General features: G+C 41.1%; 1 protein-coding gene across 7 annotated transcripts in view; it reads left to right on the top strand.

Annotated features, from left to right (window-relative positions):
• The window catches only part of OSBPL6 (oxysterol binding protein like 6), a 189,003-nt gene that overhangs the window by 148,402 nt on the left and 13,298 nt on the right, over positions 1 to 27,303 (top strand). For 5 of the 7 annotated variants that reach the window (XM_050968990.1, XM_050968989.1, XM_050968988.1 and 2 more), the window contains 5 exons: positions 1,202 to 1,332; positions 10,856 to 10,963; positions 15,022 to 15,159; positions 24,491 to 24,578; positions 24,799 to 25,052. In XM_050968990.1, the coding sequence (XP_050824947.1) occupies positions 1,202 to 1,332; positions 10,856 to 10,963; positions 15,022 to 15,159; positions 24,491 to 24,578; positions 24,799 to 25,052 (719 nt within the window). The remainder of the gene's footprint in view (positions 1 to 1,201; positions 1,333 to 10,855; positions 10,964 to 15,021; positions 15,160 to 24,490; positions 24,579 to 24,798; positions 25,053 to 27,303) is intronic. The other 2 variants (XM_050968992.1, XM_050968991.1) reach the window with 1 other exon arrangement.

Here is a 27,303-nt window from a genome sequence, read left to right as displayed (position 1 = left end):
CTGTCTTCAAGAATTTGAATAGGAAGCGGTGATCATTTCAGTGATTCATGTCTAATTAGTATGGTTTCAGTAGTCACTTTGTATTTCTTGATTCTGTACTGTGAATCTAGGGGGCAATAATTAAAAAACCCTATAAAATTAGGGAGAGGTAAGAGATGAGAGGCAGAATTTTCTTGAAATAAGGTTTTTATTTCTTAATGTTTCATAATTCTAAAAAAGAAACAGCGGCATACGTTTTTTGTATGGGAAAGGTCAAAGTTTATTTTCCTTCATCCTGTGCTTTTCTTTGTTGAAATTGTGAAACTGTTATTCAGAAAAGTTTTCCATATGTTAATGTTCCGTTTCTGAGCACATGGGCTGATTATTTCAAGTGTTGCATATACTTAATGAAAAAGAAATTGTTTTATTTTGAAGGGTTTTTTGGAAAACACAAGGGTGTTTCTAATAGCAAGGAATGCATGGCTAAACCACATTTAGCAATGATCAGAAGTGTTCTTTTTCCTAGTGATGAGTTTCTTTTTGTTTGTTTGTTTGTTTGTTTTTGAAGGAAGGCTTTAAATAATTGGATTTGAAATAATCACAGTGTAACACCATGCAGTGATGTTTATGCAGCAGTGACACATGAGCTGCAGACAGTCTTACACAACTTATGTTGTATGGGCTCTGTGTACTGTAATGTTGGCTAATACATAAAATGGGAAAAACATACTACCCACTGCTTCCCTCCACAGTGTTAGATCATCAAAGGTTCTGTTTCAAGATCAAAGTAATCCTCTTTATTAATGCAATATTAAATCATTGCAGAACATAAATGCAGACATGACATACATACTGCACTATTTGAAGAGAAAAATTAAGGAACAGGGTGATTTGCTTTACAAAAGGGGAAAAAATAGCTTTAGGTCCAAATATTCAGAAGAACATGCACACTTTTACACATACCAAACTTGCATATGCACAGCCACCAGTATGTGCACGTAAGAGAAGTATTTGTGCACTCTCACATTGTGTGTGTGTGCCAATCTCAGCTGATGCATGTATGCAATCTACTTGGTCACCAACTCTTGAAAATTTGGGCCTTAGTTTCTTATTTCTGTAAATTTGGGGAGCGGGGGAAGGGAGATGTCACAACCTTTATTATTGATTACAAGCAAAGTGTAGTACTTTGTCTCAGGAAATATTTGTTTTTTCTTTCCCCCAGTTCATTCTCTTTTGAAGTCTGCCTTTAACAGCATAGCTATTGAGAAGGAAAAGCTTAAGCAGATGGTTTCAGAACAGGATGTTACAGGCCACAATTCACAAATAACACGCCTCAGACAATCACTTTCTCAGGTATGCCCTTGCTTTGATTTCAAGCACACGTGGAATTCTATGACTTGCCAAATGCCTGTTGTCTATACTGTATTTGCCATTTCCAGAGATGGCATGGAAAATGCCAAATCTTGCAGCCAGATATTTTCTCATTGAAACTTAAATAACAAAGTGTGATAGTGGTAAATTCAAATCAGCTTCTCTACCCTTGGCTTTTTGTTACAAATGTGTTAGAAAGCAGGAGCAATCTGAATGAGTCCCAAGAAAACTAAGAAATGTAAATGTGAAAGATTGTGTCTCTTATTTCCTTGTGTGTGTTCATTGTGTTTAGTGTCTGAGATAGATCTGAGGTATGAAATATTTTATATGAAAATCTTAGATATATTTCTTAAAACCACTGACAGCACATTCAGGGTTATTTTTTAATTCAGTTTTCCTACATTAATTTAAAAATGATGAATGAACATTCACAGATACATTCCATAAATCCATTACTCCAATTGCAAAAATGATTATGGGCAAAAAAAAGTAAGCAATTTACATGTATGAGCATGTAATCCAGGGATTAGATTTCTTGCCATTCCTAGCCTCCCACAAACCAATGTTAATAAAGTTTAATTGCAGTATATTGAATGGGTAACTTTAAGGTAGGATTTCCAAAAGCACTTAGTGTTGGCCAAACAGTGCTCCCACTGATGTCAAAGGGAGTTTTGCCATTGACTTCAGCAGGAGCAGAGTTTGGCCAATGCTGAGTGCTTCTGAAAATCTTTCACAGAAAGCCAGTCAGGATAATAGGCTCCTCAATAAGTATCTTAATTCTAAAAATGTAATCTGAAAACCAAGTTCAGTTTGTGTAATACAGGAATGAGAAAGTGTATGTTAAATCAGATCAGTCTGACTTACTCAGTTTGCAAAATAATCCCACTTCTGGAATTCATGGGTCAAGAAGAGGTGCCTAGTTTTTCAAGGTAATCAGGGCCTAGGGTATTCTTCTGTTACCTTCACTCTGAAGAAACGTGGACTAGCAGGGAACACTAAGCATGTAAGAAATAGCAAAGAACATGCAAGTTTAAATGCAAACTATAATTTACCCAAATTTACATGTACTTTCCTAAACTGTTATCTTTCTACTGTAAGATTTGCTGTGTTAGTAGATATAACGATAACGGGGTAGGAGAAGGATACAATTTTTTGGCCACATAGTAAATTTGCTGAAAAATGCCATTTCAGGGTTATCACAACTATTTGTAATTTCAGGTAGGATTTGGTGAACAGCTTTGGCTGTATAAAGATATGAGGGGAATTTTTGTTTAAAGTGAAAATGGTTCATGCTGACATTTTCTAAATGAACCATTTTGTTTCACAATGTTGTTTTGACTCAACATTTTGGTTTGAAATTGTATCTATTTTTGTTTTGGTGAGGAGAAAAATTCAGTTTCCGTTCTAAATGAGCCACATTTTTTTTTCCAGATTTTTTTTTTTGGCTCGGCCCTTGACCTAAAAAATCAATTATTTGCTCAGCTCTAATAAGGAATATTTCTCTTCTGGGTCACTGATACAAATCCAACCCAGATCAATAGTGACTTATAGCTGTTTGCTGTGAAATGGGTTGATAGCCTCTCATTCTAGTTCCTAGAATCCAAGTGTCCTCTTAACAAAAGTCATTGTGACGACGAGAAATCCTGGTTGATGGTCTCAGTGGAGAAGAAATGGAAATTGAGCTAATTTCCCTTCCCTAGTGGTGATACTTCCAGTTCAGGTTTATGTGATGGGGAAACTCAAAATGTGTAATACCTGTTTTACTGATAAATGAAGGACTTCCGTCATTAGACCTCTCACTCTAGCACTAAACAGTAAATCCAGGTACATTTTAAAAGAAGCAGAAGAAAAAGAATTTGACATTCATAGTTTCTCTCCTCTCAAGAGAGCAGATTTTTTCCATGCCCAGTTCTAGTCTTTGTAATGAGTCCCTGGATATGTACAGATTAGCCCTGAGGGAACTGGTGAATCATGTTGGGGGCGATGGGGGGGAGAGAGATAAGAGGAAGCAGTACATAATGTGCTTTAGTCTTCTTGAGTTCACGGCTGTTATGCATATATATTTCTGTACTTATATGCAGTATGCACTTTGGCTAACCTAGAGCTGGTTGAATCTTACAAACAAAAATAAGAAAAGTTGATAAATACCATAGGTTTGAGTCAATTGAATTCCTTTGTGATTAGTTTATTCACGAGGCTTCGAATGCACATGGTGTCTTGAAATGAACACATGCATTCAAATATATCAGTTGGATCTGAAGAGATGTGTTTGCATGCACACGTTCATTTCAGTGCTGCCGACCCGGAGGCATACCCTCTCGCATCCTGCAATTGTTTGTTTCTCCTGTCTTTCCCTTCAGCATGAGAGGATGAAAAGGACGGGAGTATAGAATGTATGGTGGAGTTTGGGCAAGTACTGTGCAGATACCAGGGTGAGAAAGGAAAAGGAGGCATAGTTATAGGGAAAAGGGGTGAAGAACTCCCTGTGTATATCCTATTGTCAGGAAACAGTTAAGATTGGAAAGTTACTGCTAACACTAATTACTGCTATTCTCTAGAGCAGTGTTCCCCAGTCTATGGGTCAAGAGAGTTCACAGTCTTTCAAAGAGACATTGTCAAGGGCACAAGAGCAAACTATCCCACTGCGTAGGAAAGATAGGAAGTATGGCAAGAAACCACCCTGACTTAACCAGGAGATCATCAATGAAATTAGAAAGGCCAAGGCGCAAAATGAGAGTAAACTAGCTAGAGACATGAAGGGTAAGAAGAAAACATTCTACAAATACATTAGAAGCAAGAGGAAGACCAAGGACAGGGTAGATCTGTTACTTAATAAGGAGAGAAAAACAATAACAGAAAATGTGGAAATGGCAGATGTGGTAAATAACTTTTTTGTTTCAGTTTTCACTAAAAAGTTTAGTAGCAATTGGACATCTAACTAAAATGCCAGTGAAAATGAGGTAGGATCAGAGGCTAAAATAGGGAAAGAACAAGTTAAAACATTAGTTAGACAAGTTAGATGTCTTAAAGTCACCAGGGCCTGATGAAATACATCCTAGAATACTCAAGAAGCTGACTGAGGAGATACCATGGAAGACAGGTGAGAGTCCAGAGGACTGGAAAAGGGCAAATATAGTGCCAATCTATAAAAAGGGGGAAAAGGACAACTCAGGGAATTACAGACCAGTCAGCTTAACTCCAGTACCTGGTAAGATAAGGGAACAAATAATTAAGCAATCAGTTTGCAAACACCTAGAAGATAATAAGGTGATAAGTAATGACATCGATTTGTCAAGAACAAGATCATGTCAAAACAACCTAGTACTTTCCTTGACAGGGTAAGAAGCCTTGTGGATAGTGGGGAAGCAGTAGATGTAGTAGATCTTGACTTTAGTAAAGCTATGTCTACACTACGGACCTTGCAGCGACACAGCTGTGCCACTGTAAGGTCTCCTGTGTAGCTGCTCTATGCCAGCAGGAGAAAACTCTCCCACTGGCATAATTAAACCACCCCCAATAAGTGGCAGTAGCTATGCTGACAGAAGAGCATCTCCTGCTGACATACCACTGTCTGCACCGGCGCTTTTGTTGGTGAAACTTTTGTTGGTCAAGAGTGTGTTTTGCCAACAAAAGTGCTGGTGTAGACAAAGCATAAAGCTTTTGATACTGTCTCTCATGACCCTTCTCTTAAGTAAACTAGGGAAATGCAACCTAGATGGAACTACTATAAGGTTACTACAAGTAACTTGTTGGAAAACCATTCCCAAAGAGTAATGATGGTTCACACAGGAAGGGTATATCAAGTGGGGTCTCTCAGCAATCAGTTTGAGTCCAGTTCTGTTCAATAAAAAAAAGTGGTGCGGGCCGAGGGATGTACTGGCCGTCCTTCCCGCAGCCCCCATTGGCCTGGAGCGGCGAACCGTGGCCAGTGGGAGCCGTAATCGGCCGAACCTGTGGACATGGCAAGTAAACAAACCGGCCCAGCCTGGCAGGGTCTTTCCCTGAACAAGCGGCGGACTGGCTTTGAGAACCACTGGTCTAGATAATACTTCGTCCTCCCTTGAGTGCAGGGGACTGGACTAGAAGACCCCTCGAGGTCCCTTCCAGTTCTGTGATTCTATGATACAGATTAATTGTTCCAAATGGATCAGTTTTATCAGTCTGCATTCAGCATATACCCATATGTAGATTCTAGCTTGGGATATCTCAGTGTAAACAAGAGACAGTCTGAAAAGTAGACACCATAAATCTAGAATGTCTAATTTTCAGACATTAATTCTTTGTCTATTAAAATTTTTCAGAAAAATGCCAAAATACCTAGTTTACATAATTTAACAACAAGGATACATGTTGTTTAGGGATAAAAATAATGAAAGATGTGAAGCTAATAATACTGTTGTTTAAATCAACAATTCTGACACTGGGTCAGAAGATGCAAATAGCTTCTGTCAGAACACTCTTTCATATCATTAACAGGTACTTGATTGTGATACTGATTTACAGATTCATTGCCACGTTGGCAAAACTATTGTCATGAGGGCAAAGATTATTTTCATATATATTGGGAGGATCCTAGAATATTGTTCATCCAAAGAATCCTAGATGATAAATTCACTCCAACCTGAGTTTGGTTCTCTTTAGACAATTTGCCATGAAGACTGACATTAAATGACCCATCCCTCGAGTTTTTAGAACAGGACTTCATTGTGTGAGAGTGTGGGATTAACTCAGAGACAGACATGGCAGTTTCTTTGTTTGAGAGCAGTGTTTCAGAAGCAGTGTGGCAGGAGGTTTTGAATGCAGAGCTGGGCTTTGTATGAAATCCTACATGAGACTAGATATTTGAAAACTTTGCTACTGTTTTTGCTTTTTGTTTAAGATAGTAATGTATTACTGCAAATACATGCAAATAAAATGCTCAGAGAAACTCTTTCCTGGTCTATCTCTTTAGTCACTTTCTTCCCGACATAGGAAAGCTCCTCCACCATAACCATGATGACATTCACAACAACTACCTCTGTTCCTTGACTTTTTATAGCCCCATCTGCCTGCTCCAAAAAAACCCATACACAAATCCACTAATCCAAACTGAGCGTTCTATAACCTGAAAAGACAGAAGAAGTCAGAGACTCTGTGAAGTCCACTAGTGACTTTGTTGTTGTGGATCTATTTCATGTGATGAGCTGCTGTACAAAACTAAGATAGACAGAAGCAGCCCAGGCTACATAACTGTTCTTCACTGCTGTGGAGCTTGGATAATGCACGTTTCTTCAGTGCATTTTTATATGCCATATTTCAACATGGAGGAAATTTATATAGATTTCTAAAAGAGTCATTTTTCCAGATAACTCTATCTTTAGATAGTCTCTCATGATCTGAAATTGTCACTAGAAATAATCAAAATCAGCAGTTAAAAATTAAAGAGTATCCCCCTCAGTGTTAATTTCAGTATGCATTGTCCTTTAAGCTCCAAATAATGCACATATACTCCCTAGCACTGACAGCAATAGTGTTACAAGCTACTGATAGCTCAAATTTTCACTCAGCCCATTGATCACATTTCCAAAACTGCAGGAATTGTAGTTTGAAACAGAATAAATACAGTTGGAGAATTAGAGAAAGCCAAGGGTTTTCCTTTTTCAAAAATTGTATGGGCAGTTTTAAGTACTGTAGTAAAAATAAAATGGCAAATATTTAAGAAATAAACATTAAAGTTTCAACTTTCCAAATAACCAGCACCTGAGAATTGGTGCACATCTGATCTCTGTTCCCATTGCCAGGACACTCACCAGATGACTTCTCAGAGGGCCTAGAGATGAGGTCTGATGGCATGGTGGAATAAACATGGGTTCTCAACATGGGGGTCATGTCTACCCTACTCTTCCCGTATTGCTAAATAAGAATGGGGGTCTTGGCTAGATCCTGCCAGATGAGAGAGGGTTATGGGTGAGAGGGTGTCCCAGGAAAAGATTTGAGAACCATATGAACTAAAATAATTAGGGGAAAGGGACAGAGATGAGAGATGCACCATGTCTCAGGGACAATGGAGTAGACTATCTTACACCTGAAATTTCTGAAAGCTAGCTAGCACTGGAAAAAACAAAAGAGTTAAGTTAAAATACATGGCATTTTTTTTTAATAAAGTGAAATTTACTTTAAAACAGTGCTCAGTCCTGAGCTTGTTGCATTGACCGCAATGCAGAATGAGTGCCATCCTGTCCTAATTTCTCTTATTCCCTGACAGTAAGAAAATTGCAGCCATCATGAAACAAGGTCAGCGAGAGCCACAGCTATAGCAGAGGTTGAAAATGTTCTCTCTTTAGTTAACGATAATGCTAGTTCAAAATAATGGATTTTATTTGACTTTGCTGCAGATCTAAGTAGTGTTCAGTTTGGGCAGAGGGGAGGGAAGGAGAGAGAAGTGGAGTTTTCTTTTAAATAAATGTTGTGTCTCGGGGAGAGAAAAAGTAAGCAGCGCTGGCAGTGGAGAAAAGATACACCATGATTTTTCATCTGAGATTAGACATGAGGTGCAGGAGCTGTAGATGAGGCTTGTGCAACAACACTGGAGTATGTCAAACGGTTTAAAGATGATGAGGTTAGTACTAGAGAAGGAAGGGAAGTGGGAGAAGAGCAGTGAGAGTCAAGGAATTTGAGGACACTTGGAATGTCTGTTTACAATAATGAAGGCAGTTTTGAACTGGATCCTGAAATAAATGAGTAGCCAGTGGAGATGTTCAGGGCTGCGGTTGTACTTTTGGTGTATGACAGAAGATGGGTGGCAGCAATCTGCACATACTGGTGTGTAGAGAGCTGGGGGTTGGGAAGGCCATGGACAAGGGAGTTTATAGTAAAAGTGAGAGGAGATAAAGGCAGGTAGAGGGAACAGCCAGGAGCAAATGAATCTACTGTCATTGATACTGTGGAACAACTGCTATTGTATGAAGGGGGAAATGCATATGAACACTTTTTATTCAGTGCAAGGATTGTATTTTGGCCATCCAGCATATATTATAAATAGAACTATACAAATAATTGCTTTTTTTCAGTTTCGTGGCCAAACCAAAAACTCAAAAAATAGATTAGTTTCAGATAGACACAAAACAATTTTTTGATTTTCTTGGTGAAAGGAAAAACTGACAAAAAAAAATCAGTTTGGGTCAACTGAAATGTTTAGTTTGACACAAAATGCTTAATTTCATTTTTGGTTTTTAAATCATTTAAAAAAATAAATTTAGGCAAATTCTGAAACAACAAATCAAAATGTTTCATTTTGACATGATAGAAATGCGATTTTTTTACTTTTTCTCTTGCTTGAAACTGTTTGCTGAGTTTGACACTAAAAGTTTTGGTTGCCCCCAGACTGTATATTTTGGTGAATTAAGTATCTGCCTGAAAAATTTCACCCAGCTCTAACTGTAAAACATTGTGATTTGAACATGGAGATCTGTTTTTTCTAAAGTGTTGTTTAATGCAGTGCATGGGTGGTGGGTAATGGAGGCTGGGAGAAGTAAGTCTCCCCCAAACCTTTGCTAATACTCCCCACTGCAGCCCTGGGGCCAGGCCATGTCAGGGCTCAGCGCTCCTCTGGGCAGCCTGGGCTCCGGACTCTGCCCTGTCTGGCCGTGGCTTGGGGCTCCTCCAGACTGCTCTGGGTGCCAGGCAGGCGGGGGAGACTGCAGGTGGAAGGGGTGGTGAGGGGCCCCACTTGCTCTGGCCCAGGGTCCCACAAACCTCTAATCCACCTCTGCCTATTTGTAATATTTTCCTTTGTCTTGATTAGTAGCAGCTTAACAGAATACCTCAAACAGAAAACAAAACAAGAACAGCCACACATCAGATACAGCTAATTACTTTAAAAATCAGGAATAAAAGAATTCTGTTACTGCACTAGTGAAATTCTGTTGACCCTTCTCTCACTGTGCTTATTATTGCAAAACTCTGTTGACTTTTATAGGGGAAGGATTTGGACACTGGAGAGCAGTGTAGATTCCTACATCAGATGAGCTGAGATCAGACAACAAAAATAATAATATTGCCTCTTTTGCTCCACTAAAGTCTCACAACTAATTGCCCCCTTTGAGTATGTCTACATGGCAATTAAAAACCTGTGGCTGGCCCTTGCCATCTGACTCAGGCTAAGGAAGGGGATGTCTAATAGCGGTGTAGACCAGTGATTTTCAACCACTTTTCATTTGCAGACCCCTAAAAAATTTTGAATGGAGCTGCTAGACACCTTTGGAAATCTATTGTCTGTGTATATATAGTTGAACTAGTTTTCAGTCTAAGTTTTGTGGATCCCTTAGGCATAGCGGGGGTCCGCGGACCACATGTTGAGAATCGCTAGACATTTGGTCTTGGGCTCAGGTTGAAGCCTGGACTTTAGGTCCCTGTGAGGTGGGAGGTTCCCTGAGCCCAAATATCTACACTGAAATCAAACAGCCCCTGAGCCTGAGTCAGCTGGCATGGGCTAGCTGTGGGTGTCTAATTGCACTTTATACCTACGGGGCTGTTTAAATAGCCCCTTAGCTGGAGTCCTGTCAGCTGGCATGTGTAGACAATTGCAGTGTAGACGTATCCTTTATGACTTCTCAGTCTTGTCTCCATGCCTTTTTCTGTGTCATTGTCTTCTCCTGGAACATTTTCCTGATCCCCTCAAGTCCCTCCTAAAGCACACAACTACCAAGAGACCAGTATAACCTAATCCTCTCTTCAGAATGTGTTAACAAAATAGACAATAGGAAATGAAAATAGAAAGAAAACTTGAAATAAAAAATTGTGGAATTACAATATATGAACTATATTGCTACTTCCTGTTGCATCCCATTTCCCCATCCTTTGTCTATATAGAGTGTGAACCATTTGGAGCAAGAATCTTGTCTGTGTATTTATCTGTAAAGGCCTTGTTCACCCTGGGCTGTGAATAAGTTGACAATAATGTTTCTGGGTATGCATTGTATGTTTCCCTTAATGTGAGTATTTTGAAAATCACGTCATGAGCCAACTGTTCTGTTTTTGCATTAGGATTAGCTATTTCCTTTGATTTGCTCTTTATGCTGGCAGCCCAAGCTCAGTACCTGCCTTACAGCTGTAACACAAGTGGAGCCTCTTTTGGCATGTGGGGAGGAGGTGTATCCCATTAGTAATCTGATGCAGCTTCATGCTTCCTTGCTCTTTCCACACCCCATTTTCAGAATATGCATAACCCACTGGTCTATCTCCCAAACACTTTGAGCTACACAAAGAACGAAGATGGGCAGAATACCATTGCTGTGTTATGGAAGAACATCACTCTTCTTAACATGAAAATTGCTGAAATCAAAGGAAAAAAAATAATGATATGAATCACATGCCTGATGGCCAGAAAGGGTGTAAAAATGCAGCTGAGGAGATTCAGTAATTTATTAGGCTACTTCTGGGAAATACGTAGTTCAGCTGCTGTTTTCTTGCTCTGCTTTATGCTTGCTTTTTAATTTGAAATTAAATGTGCAATTTTTATTTTAAGGCTCTCAACCAGAATGCTGAACTAAGGAGTCGCTTGAACAGAATACATTCTGAGTCTGTTATTTGTGATCAGGTTGTCAGTGTAAATATTATCCCTAGTCCCGATGAGGTAAGACTTTGGCGTTTAATGGAATTAGTGTACAGTTGAACCTAGCTAATTCTCACTAATAACTGAGAGACCTTGTGCAAATTTACTGAATTTTGCAAATTGGCATGTAAGTGAACAAGCACATTTATATATAAAAAGCAAGGAGGATATATTCTGGAGTATTTTTCATGAAAGCAGTGAAGTTTCAGCAATGTGAGATCTCACTGGAAAACTCTGCTATTAAACCTCTGCTGAGAAAGGGAGAGACCTCACTGATTTTGAGTATAAATTATTGCATATGGATTAGTGAAGTGGGAATTAGTGAGATTCTATTGTATTTTTATGTAACCAGATGAGTACCTGAGAATGACTGTATCTTGGTTGCTTGCAGTATATCAGGGCCCAGTCCTGCAAATGCTTTTGGGGCATGGTGCTTATTACTGTGTAGATGGTCATAAGAACATAAGAACGGCCATACTGGGTCAGACCAGTGGTCCATCTAGCCCAGTCTTCCAACAGGGGCCAATGTCAAGTGCTTCAGAGGGAATGAACAAAACAGGGCAATCATTGGGGGATCCACTCCCTGTCATCCATTCCCAGCTTCTGGCAATCATAACTAGTGATATTCGAGCATGAGGTGCATCCCTGATCATCTTGGCTAATAGCTGTTGATGGACCTATCCTCCATGAACTTAATAGTTCTTTTTTGAACCCCTGTATAATTTCGGCCTTCGCAACCTCTTCAGGCACTGAATTCCACAGGTTGACTGCGTTGTGTGAAGTAGTACTTTCTTTTGTTTGCGTTAAACCTGCTGCCTATTAATTTCATTGAGTGACCCCTAGTTCTTGTGTTATGTGAAGGAGTAAACAACTCTTCCTTATTTACTTTCTCCACACCATTCATGATTTTATAGATCTCTATTATATTCCCTTTTAGTCATCTCTTTTTTCCAAACTGAAAAGTTCCATTCTTTTTAATCTCTCTTCATAAAGAAGCTGTTCCATACCCTCAGTCATTTTTGTTGCCCCTTTCTGAACCTTTTCCAATTCTACTGTATCTTTTTTGAGATGTGATGACCAAAACTGCACACAGTATTCAAAGTGTGCGTATACTATGGATTCATATGGTGGTATTATGATATTTTCAGGCTTATCATCCATCCCTTTTCTAGTGGTTCCTAACATTGTTAGTTTTTTTTTTGACGGTTGCTGCATGTTGAGTGGATATTTGCAGAGAACTATCCATGACTCCAAGATCTTTCTTGCATGGCAACAGCTAATTTAGACCCCATCATTTTGTACATATAGTTGGGATTATGTTTTCCAATGTGCATTACTTTGCATTTATCACAGTGAAGGCAAGGGGATCACAGAACAAGTAAGCACTATGCTGGCAGTAAGTGTTTGCCAGATCTGGTCCTTAACTGCCTCTCTATCGTCAGTCAACCAAAAATACCCTCTATTGAGTATTTGTGTGAATGGCAGTTCAGTTTACTTCATAAGAAGAATAGATCTGAATTTGGGCATAGATAAGAAATTACAAATTAATGTTGTGTGTCTATCGTTGTCCATGTTGATATTTCACCAGTATGTTTTCCATACAGCATTTCCATTCAGAAACTTGTTTTTTAGATGTGTCAAGCCATTTCAACTGAGGTACCATTTGTCTCCTAATTATTTTCCCAACAAGAAGGAATAGTGTAAATCTATGTTAAGTTATTTTGTGTATTTGATTTTGGAAAGTCCAAAATACAATTTGATTGGAATCCATTATTGTGGAATCTGTCGATGGAGGATCACATGTCCAACAATGGAAAGGCACAATGGTCTGGAGTTAGAGCCTTAACACAGACTTTTTTAAAAAATTCTTTTTATTTTGTTGGTTAACATTAATGTTACTTAGTTATTATTTTTCAATATATACACATATATTTTGGCATAAATGTGTCTTGACTTTTGGAGCTCATAGAGTTGGACCTGTTTCACCATGTCTGAATTTGACTCCTCTTTATCACTCTGCAGTGTGTGTGCAATGTGGGTATATTTTTCAGTTAGGCTAATATGTGGTCTCCCTGTTTGCACCTGCATTTTTGTACCCCAAAAATGAATTATATGCAAAAATTTGAGCCGCTTCCCCTCCAGCTATTCAAATTATTGTAGCAGTTCATTGCCCAGGTGACATTTGTTCCTGGTGAAGGCAGGCTATGCTTCTGAGAACGCACTCCACGGTATTTTTTTAAAATCAAGTTTAGAAAGAAGTGTTCACATTTTGTCATATTTACAAACATTTAATATTTTGTTTTATTTGATATCTTCAGCACTTATACTTGGCTCTGGTGCATTACACTAATTAGGGGAAAAAAGTACAGTCTGTACAAAATTTTAAAACTTTAATGACCTTCTTATATAAATAACAACAATAAACTAGTCCCTTCTGATGATTATGATCAGTCAAACGCCATAAAGCATCAACAAGCTCACAGAAGCCCCATCACTTAAACACCTATTTTCCCAAACATAACCAGTGAAAAAATGGTGTTTAACCTATATTTTTTATATTTATAATTAACTATCGTACAAATTGAGACAACTTTATAAAATAATGTTACAGTATTAGTAGCTTGTGTCGATTAACATGTCAACAATTTTTTTTTCAGGGTTTCTGTGATGAGGTTAGTAAGGAGTGCATTTGTACTCTGAACAGGAATTGTTTTGTTGGGTCCCATATGTATTTTATCTCAGCAGCTTCTGTACTGCATCAAATGCGCACAATTCAAAAGTAAATGTATATGTTTTCTAACTGCCAGCCCTGTCAGCTCCTTCTGGGAGCTGAGTGTTATGCTGGCCCTTTTCTTGTTCAAGTATCATCATCGTTAATTATAACTTGTGTTCATGTACCTCCTTTTCCCAGATGCCATAGAGGCTGCTCTGTAGGTCTGAGAACCATCACACGAGGACGAGATGATAATTTTTGTGCCGTCTCGCCACACTGTGGAAACCTCCTTTAAGGGAGTATTTTGGGAGGCAGCTGGTTGTGGAGGAAGCCTGGGCTAGATGGCACCAATGAAGCCACAATGCTAGAGAGTTGGGAGAGTGATAGGAGGAGCGGAAAGGGTTTGCATGGAGTCACAGGGCCTCTGTATGCTGTCTCTGGTCTTCTGCAGAGTCTCCACTATATATCTTAGCAAGTATCTGGGGAGTGTGAGAGAGAATCCTCTATTCATTCCACAGTGGAGCAATCCCCTCTCCTCTCTCCACCCCAATGGAATGATATAGGGAAAACCTCTCTGAATTTTTTTCTCCCTCTCTCCAGTTGTCCCATGGAAGGAGTAGTCTATCCCATAACGTACAATTATATTGATTCAAGCCATACCAGCTCATTCTCCTTAGCTGTATTGGCTCTTTGGTGCTAATATCAATAATCATTTATTGTTATCAGAAGTAACCCCAATATGACTCAGAGTGCACACAGGGAACTATTAAATGGAGTAAGAAGTTGCAGGAATCACTTTTCTGAACATAGCCATGTTTCAAGAGGTTATTTTGTCACTACTGGAATTAAGAGGGGAATTAATTTGAAAATAATAATTAAAAATAATCCCCCAGCCTTTTAAGCCATTTTTTGTTTTGATTGTATCAAGGCTAGTTCCCGTGCTGGTTAATGAAAAATATTATGAATGATGTCTGCACCCCAAACATCTCTGGAGCTCATAATTGAAATGCTTTAACACTATACAACAAAAGTCCACAAAGCTGTTCCTCTAGGTACAGAATCCAGATCCATGATTATAAACACTACTGAAGCTTATTTACTTCTGCTTCTGAATAGGGATCCAACGAAGGACTATATCTTATTTTTTATGGATGTGTAATTATTCAGAGGACTAAATTTTTTGTAATATTTCAAGTCTCGTTTATTAATTGTACACAAGTTTCTTTGGAAATGTTAGCCCAAATATGTACTTCAAATAAGTGTTTCACGTGGATAATTTTTCCTACACTGCATCTCTTACCTTGTATGCACAGTTTTGCTGTATTAGAAATAGCATTTTACATCCTTATGTTTGTTTTGTTTACAGACTGGTGAACAAATCCATGTCAGTCTCCCATTGTCTCAGCAAGTTTCTAATGAGAGCAGGCTCTCTATGTCCGAATCTGTCTCTGAATTCTTTGATGCACAGGAAGTGCTTTTGTCGGCAAGCTCATCAGAAAATGAGGTAGGCCACGGCAGTGTATCATGTGCTGTTTGTCAATAATCTTAATAACCATGGGATCAGATAGTATAAGACAACAATTACTGAATGAAACTTTGACCCTAATTAGGAAATGTTCTGTAAGTAGCATTGACAAGTAAACCTGAGACTCTTAAGTGTTCCATGGAGAGCCACAGCAATTAGAATTATTGTGTAGAAGTGCAGTGTATTTGGTATATATCCTTGCTAGCCAATGTAAATCTCCATATAAGGGTAAGGTGGAAGGGATCCATAATGTGTGTCTGTGGGTGGCCACTAATCTGGATGAAACCGTCTGAATTTATAAAAAAAATTACACAAAGTCACTGTCTGTGACTGGTAGTATCTGGAAAACTGGGCAAGGGGGTTGTTCAAATTGCAAACTAAAGCAGACAGGAATAGTTTAGGCCACAGAATAATGCTGCCATCCCTAACTCTCCTGGGTCGGTCCAGATGTTTACATAGCATTTGGAATGGTGTGCTGAGGATTTGCACTGCAGAATTCTCCCATGCTTGCATGAGTGACATGTGGGACTTCCCTTTATATTTTCTTCTGTTTGTGCTGTACAGAGTCTCTAAATCCCCTACTGTGGTTTTTGTGGATAATCATGTGCTTTTAACTATGGCTTTTTGAAAGTGCTATTGTAGAATTTCTAAATGGAATCACTTCATCTTTTCAAATACTTCTCTACCCCGATATAACACTGTCCTTGGGAGCCAAAACATCTTACTGTGTTATAGGTGAAGCCGCGTTATATCGAACTTGCTTTGATCCGCCGGAGCGCGCAGCCCTGCCCCCCCAGTGCGCTGCTTTACTGCGTTATATCCAAATTCGTGTTATATCAGGGTAGAGGTGTAGCATCCCTGTTGAATCCTGAGCCCTTGCTGTTAAATTTTGCATCCACATTTTTTAAGAGCTACAACAATCCTTTTCTCTCCATCCCCCTGTTGTTATCTTGCCTGCTGTTAAGTTGCATTGCACTTGTTCACCTTTTCAGGCTTCACTTTCCTAACCCTACACTACACAACACAAGGAAAAGTGATTTCACACTTCAGGGGAGGGAGCAACATCCTGTTGTTACATGCCACTGCCTGATGTGAAAGGATTGGGAACAAGTAGCAGATTTCTTGCCCTGAACACCCAAACTCCCTAGGAGAGCAGTAGTATCTTTGCAGGGTGCTGATTCCTCAGATTTCTCAAGACTACCAGCTAGCTCAGAGAGTGAATTCCTCAACTGGATGTTTCCATAGTTGGTACCTTGAAATTAAAATAAAAAACCAATTATTTCAATCCATTAAAAATATATAAGAACACTGTTGCCCCTTAGAATGCATAGACAAATAAGACTTTCAAATTGTTTTCTGAAACCAGCAGCTGCAGGTTCTACTTCAATCTCAGTCGGAGCATCTGCTGTGAGGAGACTTAAATGTTAACATGACACAGACTAAAGCACCCCTGAAGAGAGACACAGGACACTTAAAACTCTTGTTTGTATTCTGCTACCCACTGCCACATGTAAGGCTGGAACTAGCTGAGAGTAAAAGCATCTTTTAATAAAAGAAGAAAATAGCTAGTTTCTCTATTAAAGGAAATTTGAGTGCCAGCTGAAATAACTTCATAGGCTTCACAGTGGAGATCCCACAGCTCCACCAAGTGAAACACAGTCTAGGCTGCTGCCAGATTTAGCAAAGGGAACAGATCTCTAAAGATTGTAAGTATGCAGAGGCCTCCGGTGTTTTTGTTGTTTATCTCAAGCGAGCTGCTGGGTGCTTAGCTCTTCGGAAAATCTGCCCTTAGTTTAAAAAAGAAAAAAAAAAAGACTCTTTTCTTTAACTGTATTATTGGACTTGCCATCAAAATAAATAGTTTATTTTAGCCCCTTTTGTAGACAGGAAAAACCATAATTTTCTTCCTTACTCTGCCTAATGTCAAGGCCCTGGATTGCAGTAAGTGTTTTCAGTCCCCAAGAACTGGCATCTGTAACCTAAGCTGCTCATAGGAGGTTCCTCCAGAAACCATCCCCCAACTAATGTAATTGTTTTTAGCACTTTGAGATCTACAAATGAAGAGCGCTATAAAAGAGCTAGGTTTTATTATTATTACTGTTATTATTTTAAACTGAAAGTCTCTTAATTTTATAATTAGAACAAACCTCTCCAAGGAGTACAAATGAATGTGCAACGCTTGGGAGCTTCCTGCTTCACTAAGCACCTTGCCTGTGCTGCTGTCACCTAATACTAAACCACCTTGTTGTTGTACTGCATTCATTGTGATGGTAGGCAGGAAAACCAATTCTTACATCATTCACCCCAGTGAGGAGCTCTTTTAGATAATATCTGCTGACCAATCTATACAGAGAGAGGTGAGAAACCAGGGAATGCCTGACAAAAATCAATTCATTTATTCAAGGGGAAAATATTTATGAAATAACGAAATAGCCAATTTTTTTTCCTTCTCTCATTCTTGTGTGTGCGTGCGCAGACATGCCCCCATGATTAATTTTGAGGAACAGAAAGTGACTGGGAGGATGCTTAACAAGTTTTTGTTCCTGTTCTACAATAAAAACCATTCTTCATATGTTCTTGTCATGGGGCAGTGTGAGGTATTTTACAAGTTCAGGACCGGCCAGTTTATTTGGGTTTGGCGGTACCCAATAAGGGGCATCATGCCAGGGAAGAAGTTGGATCATTGGCTAATTGGAAGTGAGACCTACCCAGGAATAGTGGGAAGAGCCAGTCCCAAACCTCCCCCCTACCTCCCTTGCAAAGAACCGCTTCCCCCCTTGTTCTTCTGCCCTACCTCTCTATTTCCTAGTGACAAGTCTTGTCCCTAACTCATGGACATAAGAAGCAGGGAGTGGATAGTTCTGAGTAATGTAAGCTAGTGGGGGAGCTCCTGGCACAGAGCCTATAGCAACTCCATCCCAGTGATCAGGGTGGTGGGAGAGATCAGTTCTGTGTAGAATGGAGTCTCTGCCTGTGCAGCGGACACTTTCAGCACCTGTGCTAAGAGGGGGTTGGCCTTTACTAGCAGGTAGCCAGGGAGGACTTAGGGAGGTGACTGGGGACGGAGTGGGAGAGAGAAGAAAGATGAGTTTTGTTACATTCCCATCTTTTGTCTTAGAACATTACATTCATGCTAAGGGTTAAACTCCTCTCTTGTGTTGTGGCATTCTGTGGATGCCACAACTATATTGCTCTGCTGCTGTCTGCCCAAAAAACAAGTAAGTGGGTGATGCTGCTATTACTTTAAAAAGTCAAGTTCTGCCCTGGGCTGAGCCATGTGTATTTATTGGGAAGTGTGGGTATGGAGCCTATTACTTCCAATTTCCCCCTTAAGCAAGTGGACAGAATCTCTATTACAGCTGTTCAGGAGCACACCATGGGTAGGATCTGGCCTCTGTCCTGGCAGGGATACGTGCTGCTATCTAGCATGTTTAGCTCCCAAGGAATATGTGCTGCTATCTAGCATGGTTAGGCTCCCTGCTGAATAGCACATATGCTGTGCCTTGCACTGGCAGGATGGCTCTTTTTATCAGCCACATGCTGGCACTTTCTTTTCCCCCAGCCCATGAGTCAATGAGGGCAGGATTTCATAATTATCTAGTATCAGTTTCTCTCTAGCACAACAGTCTTTTAAAATAGAGAAGATAAAATGTTAGTCTTCATGTGGAGGTTGGTAAGTTACAGTGTGCCATATGTGCTCAGATAAATTTGAGAAGCTAATTCCTTCCTTCCTTCCCACTTTCTCTGTGGAGCTAGTAATGTGGGGGATTACAAAGAAACACAGAACAGATGCTGATTGGCTTCTCCTGTTTTATTCTTGACAAATCTGAATTACTTTTATGATTTTTGGAGATATTAAAAAGTTAAGCATCATAAGGTATTTTGGGGGATGAAAAATGAATGTCTTCTTAACAAATATGGGTCCAAAAAGAATGCTTCGTATCCAAGAGCATATGTTACCAGGCACGACTCACCCCCATGGCGCCTCCTGCTGGTTGTCCTGGGAATTAGTTCAACTTCCAGCTCAGAGCACCCTCTGCAGATCAGTGATCCGCCTTGTTTCCTGCTACAGGCCCCATGTCCCTCCCTGGACCCCAGTGCCCCTTTTACATGGGGTTCTGCCCCCAGCAGCAACCTCTTCCTCTTTCTTAGGGGTTTCCCCTCCCTGGGAACCCCCCACCCTGTATCCCCACTTTGCCTCAGTGTCTTGGCAACTGCCCAGTCATTAGCTAGCCCCACACCCTGGGGCAGACTGCAGTATTAGCCTCTCATCATTGGCAAAGGGGGTTGGACCTGCTGCCTTGGCCTACCCCTGGGTTGCACCCTACAACTCCAGTACCTCCTGGCCCAATTCTAGGCCACAGCCTGGAGCTTTCCAGGCAGGAGCTCCCCAGCTCCACTGCCTTTCCCCAGCCCTGCACCACACTAGGTACCTTGTCTGGTTCTCAGCAGCCAGGCCCTTCTCCATCTACAGGCAGAGGAAGACTGTCTGCCCTTGGCCTCCTTGGCCTTCTTATTAGGCCCTGTTGCTCAGTTTGGGGCGTGGCCCCCAGCTGCAGCCACTTCTCCAATCAGCCCCGCCTAAAAGGCTGCTTTCTCCAGCCCCAGCCCTTATCCAGGGCTGTTTTAACCCTTTCAGGGCAGGAGCAGAGATCCACTCTGCTTCAGCATAATTTTGTTTTGGTTAGCTTGCTGTATGCCACAGAATAATGTAATTATATTTTCTCTGTGTGTATTAAAGCTTTAAAAATATTGCTTGTTCAGTTTTTTTAACCATTTCTCTCTTACCTTGAAGGGCCATGGGGGTCATATTAAAAATACCTTGACTAATTCTTTAAATTTTTTAGTCTATTTAGAACACAGTAATGAAGTGATATTGTACAATTGCCATGTTTTCCCTCCATCTTTTCGGCATTATTGGCTCACTCATGGCAGAGTGTGCCAATGTACTGTACCTTTCACCAGGAAAACTCTCAATTATTCGGCACAGGATGCTACAAGAACAATGTGGCCAGGGTTATCCATCTGGAGAATAGAATCCTTAATTCAATTTCTAGATCCACCAGGTATACAATGTATTGCTACCATCTCCCTCTGGATCAGCTACATAGACCCGAACATATTTCAGCATATTTTATAACATTTAAGCTTTGATTATCTTAAGTCACACTAATAATGTATTTCTGACAATCATGCAGTTTTCATGCATTGTGTAGTATTTTGGAATTTTCAACTTTTTAGAAAAAGAAAATTTTGTTTGGAAAGGCCAACACAGAAGTTTTTTAAAAATAATAATTTGCAAAATAACCCAACACTGATACCAGCTGAATGGCAAATGCAGCTTCAAAATCAGGAATTACTGTTTATATAGCTTTGCTGTCCCTTGAGCTGTGATTTATTTTGTGTTCTATAGGATAGAAATATGCTAATTAGAGAGAGCTTAGCAGGCAGGCTAAGCCTAAAATATAGTATCAATAACTGTTAAAAACCTAACATCAGTAATAAAGAATGAGTGCGAGTGTGTGTGAGACAAGGTGGGTGAGGTGATATCTTTTATTGGACCAACTTCCGTTTGTGAGAGAGAGAAGCTTTTGAGCCACACGGATCTCTTCTTCCGTGTGTGTGTGTGTGTGTATGGAACTATACACTATGTGGTGTTGTGGAAAATCGACCACACTGTTGATTTTAGATCAGACAGCCCAAGGCTCTTTTATTTCATACAAGCATATATGCAGGGAGAGACAGCATAGACCCCACGCAAGAGGCTGGCTGCTCTACATATTATAAATTTTACCAAGCTTATAAAGGTTAAAACCGCAAAACGTAGCACGCTGTTTATACATGTTATTTGCCTTATTTGGAATATAATGATGATAAGCAAGCTGACCAATTAATTCTCCATCTATGGCTTTTCCTGTTATTGTCTTTGCCAGTCAAGTCTGCGGTTTGACTGTTCTAGCACTGTTCTGTAGTCCTGACAGCAGGCTCAGCTGTTGTAACTTAACAGATATTCTGGTTCCCCTTTATCCAATTCTAGTTCCTCTTTTTGGGGCCCTGACCACATCTTTCTGCCTTAGGGTATGGCTACACTTACAGTTTTGCAGCGCTGGTAGTTACAGCTGTGTTTGTACAGCTGTGTAGGGCCAGCACTGCAGTGTGGCCACACTGACAGCTACCAGCGCTGCAGTGTGGCCACATTTGCAGCACTTGCAGCGCTGTTGGGAGTGGTGCATTGTGGGCAGCTATCCCAGCATTCAAGTGGCTGCAACGTGCTTTTCAAAAGAGGGGGGTGGGGTGGAATGTGACAGGGAGCATGGAGGAGACAGACAGAATGGATTTTTGGAGTTGATACTGTGTCAGCTCCCTGCCTTGCAAGTTCTAAGGACTGTGCCTACCTTCAATCATTTTAAAAGTTCTATCTCCCTTCCCCTACTCCTCGCTCATTCACTAAATGCAAATTATGTACTGCTAAATACCCGTCAGACCAGATCAGCAACTGCTGAACACGGACTTCCCCCTCCCACCCTGCCGTGTGAGAGTGCTGTTTCTCTCTTCAAGCAAACAGCTGTGAACATTCCAAAGTAATTCCCCTGCCTGCCTCAGCTCGCTCAGCAAACAGGAGCTGTGTTTGTTTTTTAAATAAGCAGTTTAGCTGAACTCCGAGCTCTCCCTTTCTTCCGGTTTGTTGTGGACAGGAATTCTGGGATACCTCCTTATACCCCGTAGGTCAATAAAAGCGCTGATGGGCGTCCACACTTGCTGACCAGCGCTGGATCACCAGCGCTGGAATCCCTACACCCGAGGCTCAACCGGGTGTACAGCCAGCGCTGCAACCAGGGAGTTGCAGCGCTGGCCGTGCTTTGCAAGTGTGGCCACATCCTAAGTTGCAGCGCTGTAACCCCCTCACCAGCGCTGCAACTCTCTAGTGTAGCCAAGCCCTCAGCATGCCCTTTGTACAGAAAAACAAGTTTAGCAAACTCTTGCTCTTAGCTAAAGGCTTTTGGGCCTACTCTTACTCTATTCTCAGCAAAAAGCCTGGGGCCTTGGGTAAGGTAGGGTCAAGGGGGGGTTTCCCTATCAGTGGTAATTCTACTCGCTGTGACACTGGATCAGCCTGGTGCACACAATACAATACATCTCAAGTGGCCTGGTCCAGAGAGCAAACCTTGATGCTCCTTTTCCATTTCGCCTTTGAAAGCTGACTGGCTTTCTAATGTCTCCCTAATGGCACATGTCCTGAGCTCCCCATTGTTCAGCTAAATGTTTCAGTCCGCAGATTACAATGGCACTGGGTTCTACAGCACAGTGTACTAGACAGGAAAACTGAAAACAGAAAATTAACCCCGGGGCTTGGTTACGTATGAAGTGGAAATTCAGCCATTCTGAAGCAGTATGGGAAAAGCTGTGCTGCATCACTGTGCAATTCCATTGTCTGCAGATAACAAACACTTTCCTGCCAAGCCAGCAAGGCATTTAATGAGTTAGCAAGTGGAAAGGAAAGTTTAGGAGGAGCTACTAGCCTCTTATTTACAAGTGTATGCAGGGCACAGACATGTTTCTACCCTGAACCATACTTTGAATATTGTTATGAAGTGCTCTGAAATGCCTACTTGCAATATAAGTTAGGAAGATTGATTCTAATCTTTAAGGACCAGACAGCATTTTGTGATGCCTGCATGATCAACTAGTGAGATTGTGAGACATGTTTTTTAGAACTGTATGTATAAAATTACATTTACAGGTTTTTTTGCATGCCCAATTACTGTGATTGCAAACTCTAGGTGAGATGTGTATACCATTCATACTAGGCATATATATATACATATGCCTAGTATGAATGTATAGAGATCTAATTAGCTATTTGCATATGCAGTTACCACACTTGTGCACCCAGTCTTGCCCTGAATGACTGCTGTGTATTGTACTGTGTACTGCATTGCACAGCAGAAAAAATTGCTTCTATTTTATTTTTTAAAAATGCTCAAAATCTAAATGAATTTTTATGTTTCAAGCCAAACTCATGTTTTGGACTTTTCAGTTCACCAAAAGCTTCAAAAAAAAATTTGTTTTGAGTCTGCTCAGAAGTAATTTTTTTGTTTTTGTTTTTTTGTTTGTTTGTTTGTTTTTTGGGGGTTTTTTTTGGAACTACCAGGAAACCAGAAAAACCAGTCGTTCACATAGCTCTAGTTATAACAGAAGTAAAGCATTTAGAATATATTAACCCGGCAGCATCCCTTTGTCACTACCAGACTTCCTGCTTCAGTACAGTAGTAGTAAAACAGTGGTTTTGGGTTGTGCTATGACATTTAAGTGTGAGCAGGAAATACAACAGTCTCAAAGCAGCAACTTTGGTAACTTGAAATGGAAGGAAATAAAATAGGTCAAATTATTCTAAAAACTGGCTTGAACTCCTGATTTGAAATTCCTTCATCTGTTGGAGTGATGTTAGCAACAGGTCAGTTTAAAATGAGAGAAGTAATACCTGTGTCCATTTTTATTTTTCATTGTACAATATCTACCTGTGCAAAAAAACTCAGCAATATATTACATTTATTCATACATACACACACACACACACATGCAAAAACCTAAGTGAACAGGTTGCTCCATAACCTGAAAGTCAACAGATTTGGACTCTGATGGATGAGCAGGGAAAGCAGATTCCAGAGCTTGAAGGCTGTGTACTGCAAAAGCCGTGTCTCCAATCCTAGTATTTGAAAATAAGGGCCTGTTAGCAAAAGAGTCCCAGCTGACCTTAGGTGTTGATGTAAACATAGGGAGAAAGACGTGTCAGTAGATGAAGATGGACTGTATTAGCATTTTTGCTCTTTTATGGCCTGATCCAACTCCACTGAAGCTAAGGACTCCTGTTCTGTGTAGGTGCTTATACCACACTCATCACTGTAGTATCTGAGCTCCTTCTGCTACTGTATTAAGCAAGGTGACTAAACCTCTATTAAGTGTTGTTTGTTCTCTTATCCTCTCCCTACGGGGAGACTTCAACAGGGGTGGGTGTGGACACATGAAGGGTGAACAAAGTCTAAGAGTCATAAGTGAAATAAGTTTGAAGGTCTTTGGCTTCGTAACACTTAATTAAGGAAAATTCAGTGAGCATAAATTTCTCTTGGTGCTGTTAGGTGATTGGTTCTTTGCACATGCAAACTGAATCAAACTTGGTAGATCTAATTTTAGCTCTGCCAGGCTAAATGTGGTTCCTTTGAATGTTTGTTTTGCTTAATTTATTTGTGTTTTTATTGTATAATTGATTTCCTGGATTGCATTGACTAATTTTTTAATTTTTCTTCTTTAGGCTTCTGATGATGAATCCTATATCAGTGATGTGAGTGATAACATATCTGAGGACAACACCAGTGTCGCAGACAACGTTTTCCGACAAAGTATACACCATATTTTTAAAAAACTTTAGAAAATTACATTTGTTTTCAGATCATGAGCCAAATTTACTGCTGGTGTAATCAGGCACAATTGAGCTGAAATCAGTTAAATTGTACCTGCAATGCAATTCCACTGGTGAATTTGGTCCCATGAATGAATTTTGTTACGTTTTTAAAGGGGGGGATTTCAATACAATAATATTTTCTTTCCTCCCCCACCCAGTTCTTAATGGTGAGCTAGCAGGAGGTGCATTCCGGAATGGACGTCGGACTTGTCTCCCAGCTCCCTGTCCTGATACCAGTAATATCAATCTGTGGAATATTTTGAGAAATAATATTGGCAAAGATCTCTCCAAAGTCTCCATGCCAGTTGAGCTAAATGAACCTCTTAATACTTTACAACATCTTTGTGAAGAACTGGAATACAGTGAACTCTTGGACAAAGCTGCTGAAACTGATGATCCGTACGAACGCATGGTAATAAATTTGGTACAGCACAGCCTTGTATATGCGAAAGTTTAGATTTTTCTCATCTTCCCCAGGGGCTCGTTTGTGAATCCTGCACAGTGTTCCATTTTGTCGTTCTCGTTGTGAGATTGCCAGGAGAAACTGTGAGACTTTTGGAACTGTAATTCCATCAGCATCCAGATGATGCTGATCTCATCAGAGGCTCCGTCTTTCTGAGTTGTATTTGGGTGCTCGGCCCCTATTCCGCCCCAGGCCCTGCCCTCACTCTGCCCCTTTTCCTAAGCCCCACCCCAGTCCCGCCTCTTCTCAGCTCTGCCCTTGCCCCACCCTCTTCCGCCTCCTTCCTCTGAGCACAGCCCACCCTCGCTTCTCACCGTCCCACCCCAGTGCCTCCTGCACGCCGCTGAACAACTGATCAGTGGTGGATGGGAGGCGCTGGGAGGGAGGGGAAGGAGCTGATTGGCAGGTCACACCAGCAGGCAGGAGGCGCTGGGGGGAGAGGGTGGAGTTGATTGGAGGGGCTGCCGGTGAGTGCTGAGCACTCACTATTTTTTTTTCCGTGGATGCTCCAGCCCTGGACCACCAAAGGAGGTGGCACCTATTGATCTGCAATCTCTTGGCTTTCTGATTTCTGGATAAAAAGAGACTGAAATGACATTGCACCGGTTGAGGCTCAGTCCAATAAGGTAGTGAGAGAAAACACCTGATCTAGTTGATGGGGGTTGCCTGCTTCCTCTGTTTGAAAGCTTGTGTCTGCACAGGCGCCGTCTTCCTCCAGGCCCTGGGGGTGCTCAACCCCCCCACTCCGCCCCAGGTTCCTGCCCACCTCTTCTCCTCCCTGCTCCACCCCTGCCCCGCCTCTTACCGGCATGTTCTACCCACGAGTGCGCCCCATTCCCACTCCTTCCCCCTCTCCTGCAGTGCCTCTTGCACGCTGCGTAACAGCTCATCGCTGCGGTTGGGAGGCGCTGGGGGTGGGGGTGGCTGGCTGCCGGTAGTGCTAAGCACCCACTATTTTTCCATGGGTGCTCTATCCCAGGGCTCCATGCTCTGCTCAAAGTCCCAGATCATTTCAGGGTGCAAGTCCAGCTATTAGTTATGATGTGATAACTCTGAATGATCAAGTTCCAGGCTGGATTAGGCATTTCTCCCTACTCCGACCCCACATCCTATAATTACAGTTCATATGGGGATTGGTCTCAGCCCCTAGGATTGAATAAGTGGGGATTGGTGACCATAGGATTTCATTTAAAAGTCCTTGGCTATACAGTTTTCTTCCTTGGGTTATCAGTGTTCAGTGTGTACATCATTTGTGTAAGATATTTTCCTGAGCTTGAGTGACAGCTAAGTAGTTTGCTGTGGGTACAATAGGCAATGGTGATTATATGTTTGTCTTAATTTGCTTGCCTATTGTGCACATCACTTACATTTATAGTCTATAGACAGTGTCTGTAAGTATTACTAAGTTTATACCTCACTAAAAGTCTCACTAATGACTAGGAAGCGCATTGAGAATTTTGCAAATTAGTGAGTAAACACCCAAACACAATAAAAAGCTTGGGGATAGTATATGTACATTTATTTAGTTGGTGTAGTTTCTTATTAAGGATACCCACACACAAATGTGAACTGTGAGTGAAGGTTGTTAAACTGCATAGGCCACCAAGGCAAACTGTAAAAAGCAAGGAAATAAGCAGTGATGGCATTCAGCATCCCAGACACACTTTCTTCATCAGTTCTCATTCTTGCCCTCAGCTACCTCTCTTTCTTCAAGGTGCTAAAGATGATGGATCTGTGCCAGTGAGTGCCGCATCCTGCTTGGAACTTGGGGGCAGAACTGGAGAAAGGAGACTGCAACTGGGAGCCAGTGGGCAGGGGTAACGTAGGTGTGGGAGTGATGGGAGGCCCAGGAAGGGGAGTGAGTGATTGGATGAGGTGTCGAGTAGGATTAACTGGGCTAGCAGCCTGGTGGGGCAGGATGAGACTGGAAGAGGCTAGGCTAGGGAGTACAGATGCGGGAGACTGGGACTGCCTGGGTAAGAGGGATGGGATTGGTATGAGAAGCCTGAAGAATGGAGGGTGGGATTGGTTAGGAGAAGAGAATGGGACTGGGTCAGTGAGCCAGGGGTCGGGGGGAAGAGACATGACTAGGGCAAGGATAGGCTGGAGAGATAGGGCCAGAAGGGGTCATGCTTGGGGGAAATGGGCAGATGAGAGCACATTCCCCTCCTGAGTCGAGAATGGAACCGAAGATTCCTGA

Source organism: Gopherus flavomarginatus, chromosome 10, assembly GCF_025201925.1.
Source record: "Gopherus flavomarginatus isolate rGopFla2 chromosome 10, rGopFla2.mat.asm, whole genome shotgun sequence".
Classification (NCBI taxonomy): domain Eukaryota; kingdom Metazoa; phylum Chordata; order Testudines; family Testudinidae; genus Gopherus; species Gopherus flavomarginatus.
This window is presented reverse-complemented; position numbering and strand designations above follow the sequence as displayed.